Source organism: Chroicocephalus ridibundus, chromosome 14, assembly GCF_963924245.1.
Source record: "Chroicocephalus ridibundus chromosome 14, bChrRid1.1, whole genome shotgun sequence".
Taxonomy (NCBI): domain Eukaryota; kingdom Metazoa; phylum Chordata; class Aves; order Charadriiformes; family Laridae; genus Chroicocephalus; species Chroicocephalus ridibundus.
This window is the reverse complement of record NC_086297.1, coordinates 8,140,483-8,146,482: the sequence shown is the minus strand read 5'-3', so window position 1 is coordinate 8,146,482 and position 6,000 is coordinate 8,140,483. Positions and strand designations below refer to the sequence as shown.

The 6,000-nt window shown below is 48.6% G+C and overlaps 1 protein-coding gene across 1 annotated transcript in view; it reads left to right on the top strand.

The window, feature by feature from the left end:
- Positions 1-609: 609 nt before the first annotated feature.
- The window catches only part of GRB2 (growth factor receptor bound protein 2), a 52,954-nt gene continuing 47,563 nt past the window's right edge, over positions 610-6,000 (top strand). The window contains exons 1-2 of the mRNA XM_063352184.1: positions 610-768; positions 5,743-5,948. Of these exons, the coding sequence (XP_063208254.1) occupies positions 5,871-5,948 (78 nt within the window). The 5' untranslated portion in view covers positions 610-768; positions 5,743-5,870. The remainder of the gene's footprint in view (positions 769-5,742; positions 5,949-6,000) is intronic.

Genomic DNA, 6,000 nt, shown 5'->3' with positions numbered 1-6,000 from the left:
AGAAACAAGGTTTCCTCTCCAGAGCCAGAGGAAAGCTTTTTTTATTCGGTGGCTTTATCGAGGAATCGAGCCCTGGTGTTTACCTAAACAACTGCTTTACTGTACGTTGTAATTAGCCTTTTCAAGCTAGAAGAATGTTAGGAGGGTCATGTAGTTAAACCCTGGAATTAGTCGCCTCTGCAACCTGAATTTTGCCCTCTGTGCATGTTTTAATTGCCATGTGTGATCACGCTGTGTTTTTCCTACAGCCTGGTGCCTTCATCAGCGTTCGGGAAGGATGCTCGGTGTTGAGTAATGGCTCTACCAGCAAATCCTTTACCTAAACCCCCAGTGGTTTCACCTCCAGAAGCCTGTACTCGTGGCCTCCTCCCCCGGGGAGCTAATGCAGCCCCGGTAGAGCATGGCCCGTACCGGAGCGATGCTCGGTACCCCGCCTGCCACCGCTCCCGCTCGCTGCTGCTCAGACGGCGCTGCGCACGCGCGGTGAGTCCCCGCCCTCCCGCCCGGATGGCGCAGGCGCAGCTCCCGCGGCGGGCGGGCCGCCATCGCGGAGGGCGGCTGACAGGGCCGCTCTCGCGAGAGTTGCAGCGGGAACGGCGGCGGCGGCGGAGCAGGCGGCGGCGGCGGCGCGGCGGGCGGGGGGGGGGCCGCAGGACGGGGCCGTAGCGGCAGCCGAGGCGGCGCTGGAGGGGCGGCCGGGCCGGGCCGCGGCGGGCCGGGCAGGCGGCGAGGACCCTCGGGCGGGGCGGCGGCCCCCAGCGCTGCGCGGTGAGTCGAGGGGGTGTGTATGGAGGGCGGGCGGCGGGCCGCCGACCCACCCCCCCCAGCTCCGGTGAGGCGCGGGGAAGGCCCTTCCCGGCGGGGCCCGGTTCCCCTGCCCACCGCGGGCCTTGCAGGGGTGGGGGACATGGCGGCGGGAGGCCCCCGGTGCCGCGGCCTGGGCCCCGGGGGTGTTCCGCCTCCCCCCGCTGCGCTCCGCGGGAGCCGCCTCAGCGCTGCCCCTGCGCCCCGGTGCTGTGGGCCCGGGCTCTGCGGGGCCGGCGGGGGTCGGAGTGAGGCCCCGGGCTGTGGAGGCGTTATCTGCTGGGCGAGACTGCCTGTCGAGGGCCGCGCTCCCTGTTTGGGTCCGCCGGACGGGTTTTGGTCTTGAGTCGTTTCCCTCTTTGCCGTGCGTCTGTGGAGGGTTGGCCGGTGGTGGTTATTGGGACTTATTTTTAATATTCCCCGGAAGAGTTCCGTAACTTCTGGCCACTTCCCGAGGTTAAAAGGTTGTGAATACCCTGTAGGCAGGTTAACATCCATACCTCTCTTTCTCCGAAGACCTTTCGGGTCATGTTTCAAATGTGAGTTGCTATGATAAGAGGGAGACTTTTTTTCTCTTAGCCTCTTCTTTCTCTTCTGAACTTCCTGCTTGAGATTCAGTGTTGGTTTTGTGGGATAAGGTTTAACTTGGCAATATAGTTTCAAATAATCTGCAGAAGACAAGGATGCAGTCTTGTTAACTCCCACAACGTCTGACTCAGACATCTCTTTTATAACCTAAAGAGAAAAATACTCTGTAGAACAGTTAATAACTGTGAGAGCAATTCATAGATAAGTATAGTGTTTAGGGAAGTTCATTCCTTGTTTTGAAATTATTAAATGTCTGTGGTCAAGTGCAAAAATTTGAAGGGTCACAGATTGTTAATCATCTTCAAACACAGTGTTGTTTGTAGTCCATTTCTGGGCAAACTTAGGATATTTGATATGAGAATTTGTGCCATCTTTTATGATGATTAAGTAATGTAGTCTTTTAAGTATTTCATAATACCAGGCAACCTTGTAACATTTGAAGCTGCTATATGCAGTTTAAAATAAGAAAAAAAAAAGTGTCAATAAATAAATTCTGGCAGAGGTGAAGTTTTCTATTGTCTGATAAAATAATTTGATCAGGTAAAAATTATCTGTGCTTTGTGCTGTAGCTTAGTTTTGTAAGTGATATCTTGACTCGTCTTCTAACAAGATATTCTTGAGGAAGTTCGTATGTATTAAGCTAGTAGATCACGAGTAGCATTTATGACCCTGAATGTTCTAGCTTTTGTATGTTGATAATTTAATTTACATTTTACCTCATTCATTTATTATGTTATACTTCCTTATTTGGCAAATTTGAATTAGTGCTCTGCCCTTACAATTTTTTCTTTCTATTCTTTTGTCTAGAGCCTGACACTTAACATTTCTGCATGTCTTCCAGATGATGTATCCACACATTTTTCTTTCCGCTACCCTCAGTAATGTTTTGTCCTATAACAGCTGATGAAGCTTAGGATTTGATTCTTTGCAAAATCTTCCACTGAATGTATCTTCTTTCTTCCCTCGCTTTGGCTTTTCTAAACTGTCTGTTCTTCTGTTCCTGCCCGTATCACTTTCCAGAAGAACAGTAAAACAGTGGAAAGAGAACAATGAGAAAGCTCTCTCTTGCTAAAAAAAAAAAAAAAAAAAGCAAGCTGTTGGTAAGAGCAGTGTAAAAAGCCTACTTTTGCCTGTGTTTTTTGAAATAGCTTTTGGAAAGAACGTGAGAATTGTCTCTTGTTGGCTACAGGAGGTTTGTATTTATAATTACTTGTATTCCATCCTGAGCTGCAGCACTGTATTGCTAATAAAAACTTACTGTTAGCTGCATCTGCTGCCTTTTCTTCCTCTTCACCCTGTCAGATTTCTTAAGAGGAAGAGAAGTATCTTTCTTCAAATCACAGTAAGGCAAGAGATAAAAAACATACTGATATTCTTAGAAATCTTAGTCATTTCTCTTAGGATCATCTGATAGTTCTTGTAATGCGTATTCATTGTATTCACGTTTCGACTGTTATTCATTCATACCTGTCTTACTCAGTTTGAAGTCTGTGGAGCTGGGGTATTTGCAGTGTGTCCTGTTGCACTGCCGTGTGCCTAAAGCAAATACCTACAGCTGTGCTCTCAGTGGGTAGAGACCTACCACTACTTCCCCAATAAGCTTGTTTTTTCCCTCCTTGTGCGGTGGGTTTGTTTGTCTTTTAATATTATGTGGCTGAATGTCTATCAGAACTTATTTAATAAGATCAGTGAAGAGCAAATGCTTTCTAAGTTACTTAAAGGGAATTGATGTTCTAAGTTTACCTTTTCTGACATTAGCTGTGTAAGTGTCTTGGTTTAATATTTTCAAAGCTTTTCCCTAATTTATGTGTAACTTTCATGCCTAAACTTCAGCTATGCTTTAGCCTAAAGTCAGGATGGTTAAAGTTTTGTTCTACACTGCAGCTGTTGTTAGTGTTGTTACCTAGAAACATCACTCCTTTATATGCTGACAATATATTATGATGGTGGTAGTAATATGAAGGCACATTTAAAGAAAATTGCGTGATGAATCTCTTTCATCTTGAATTGTGCTGGAAAATTTCCCAATGTTGTACTATTGCTAGGCTTAGGGAAATGCCGGTATAAGTTCTTGGAAATGCTGCATCAGTTTCTCTAAGTTGTGTGTTAACTCCTTCAGTTAAAAAAAGTTCTTAGATGCTACTGCAGTACCAGCTAGTAACACTTTTGTACCCCAAAGAAAGGAACATTTAGCAATTGGCAGTAATTTCTTTCTTTAAATGTCTTGAGCTTATAATGTATTCTTTAAGTTGTGCAACTTGCTCTTAAGTTCTTCAGTTTGGAAGTTAGGGTTTTCAAGCAGTATTCCCTTAGCTGATGGTGTTTGCATGCCCATATGATGGTACCCATCTTCAAATGTAGCATTGTGCTGTTTGAAACACGAAAACCTTGCTGCCAGCAATATTTATCCTTTAAGAAGGAATAGAAACCAATGACGTACAGGACATGTAGACAGTATGCTTGAACAACTGTTTGCATTTTCCATTGCTTTATATGCAATCATTCATGTTGCTCCTTGATATTGTTGTAGTAGTAGAAAATTATAAATACCATCAGTTAAAAAACCGAGAGGCCTGGTTAGAAAGATGAGGAGATGGTGAGCTGAACACAATAGATGCCGGCAAGGGGAAAATGCTCCCAGCGAAGGGAAGTAATTGTTGCTGCTTGTATGAGTATGCTTGTGTGGTGTGGAAGACTGACATCAGAAAGACAGATGCTTTTTCATCAGCATTGAAGCTAAAATGAAGTGTTTTAGAACCATGAAAATGTAACTATGATGTGCTTCATGGTTTTAGTTCTGCATGTCGGTCAAAGCTTGGATCCAGTATATTCATTTCCAGTAGCTGCAGTGGCAGAGGCGGATTGTTTAGTTGCGATCTTGGTGGCTGTTGACAGCTTTGTCAGTCTTGCTGATGCTTCAGTAGGCATACCAAAGAAAACCCCGAGCCCTGTCCACACGGGGACCTCACTAAGCTCGTCCTTTTTTTTTTTTTTTTTTTTTTGATGAAGGTAAATCCTGTAAATACCTCTTCTCATTCTGCCAGTTCCCTGTGATAGAAATCTCAGTTCTGGTGTTTGCCTTGGGCTTCATTATTTATAGGGGAGCTGGAGGTTGGGCAAACACGGGGCTCATGGAATATAAGCATGTTAATTGCTGAACTGCATTTATGTAACGCAGGTTTTTCTCTGAAATGAGAAAATACTATTGCCATCTGCTGCCTTTGCATATAGCAGGGCTCTTTCTGGGCCATAACCGCAGAGACCAAATTAGCAGGTGCGTGGGTTCACTGGTGTTTGTCAGGTCTCTTCGGTCTTGAATTGCCATTGACAAGTACCAGCTCTCTGCTGGTTCTTCACAGGGGTATTCATGATGGTTTTTAACTTACAGACTGTCTTACTCGACTTTTTTCTGATCCCTTGCCTTCTCTGCTATCAAATGTAGCTGGAGTTAGATTAAATCCTTCTTATTCTAACCTGAGATCAAGATAGAAGCCTTTTAAATGGTTTCAGAGTGTCTATATATGCCTTGCCAGGTTTGATGTCACTTCTTCTCTGGGCCCAGAAGAGATGCTGAACTCAAACTTACTGATTTTCATGCTGTGCTTATGGAGATTTTTTTTTAACATGTTCTGCTGCTCAGGACGCTGGAGTTTCAGGATGGGTGCTTTTGCCCAAACTTTTGTCTCAATGTGATGTTATTTTAGGACACTTTTTGATAGGCATTTCAATTCCAAGAAATTCCTATTATAGAGGACCCTCAGGATTCTTCTCTGCTTTGCCTAGCTTACTGTATTTAAATTGATATGAGCTGTATGAATGGAAAAAACCCCAAATTATCTGTGTAAGCTGCATCTCCAGCATGGCCTTTCCTAGTGGGGGAGAGGAGTGCGTGGCCCTTTCGCACCCTGGGATGGAGCTGGGGGGGTTCCGGGGTTCTGTGTCCCGGGAGGGCCGTCCCGCCGGTTCCACCCCGCTGTCGTTACCGGTGCAGGAGCCGGCGCCTTCCCGGGAGAGGCGGTCCCGCTGCCGGGCGGGAGAGGGGAGGACCGGCCCTCCCGGGGCGGTGAGGCCAGGGCGGGCCCTGCCCGCCCGGCTCCCCCGGGGCGAGGGGCCGGCGGCTCCTCCCGGCGGGCCGGTGCCGGCCGCGGTGCCGCCTCCCGGGGCCGTCGTGGCGGCCATTGGCCGCGGGACGTGTCACTCGGGCGAGCCGGGCCTGGGCGAGCGGCGGCGGGAGGAAGCGGCGGCCGCGCCGCGCCGGGCGGAGGGAGCGGCCCTGGGCGCGGCCCCGGCCATCGATCCGTGCCACTTCCCCTAATGGCCCGTCTCTTCCTCCTCCTCCCCCTCCCCTAGGGCGGATCGTCCCCCGGCCTCCCTGTATGTGAGAGACGGGGCCGGCGCCTCGGAGGGAGCCGGGCCGCGGGAGGAGCGGAGGCTTCGGGGAGCGCTTCCTTCCCAGCGCCGTGCGCGGCAGCCCCAGCATGGAAGCCATCGCCAAGTACGACTTCAAAGCCACCGCGGATGACGAGCTGAGCTTCAAACGGGGGGATATCCTTAAGGTAAGTGGAGGGTGCGGGCTCGGAGGTTCCCTCTTTCGCTCTCCGCCTTTCA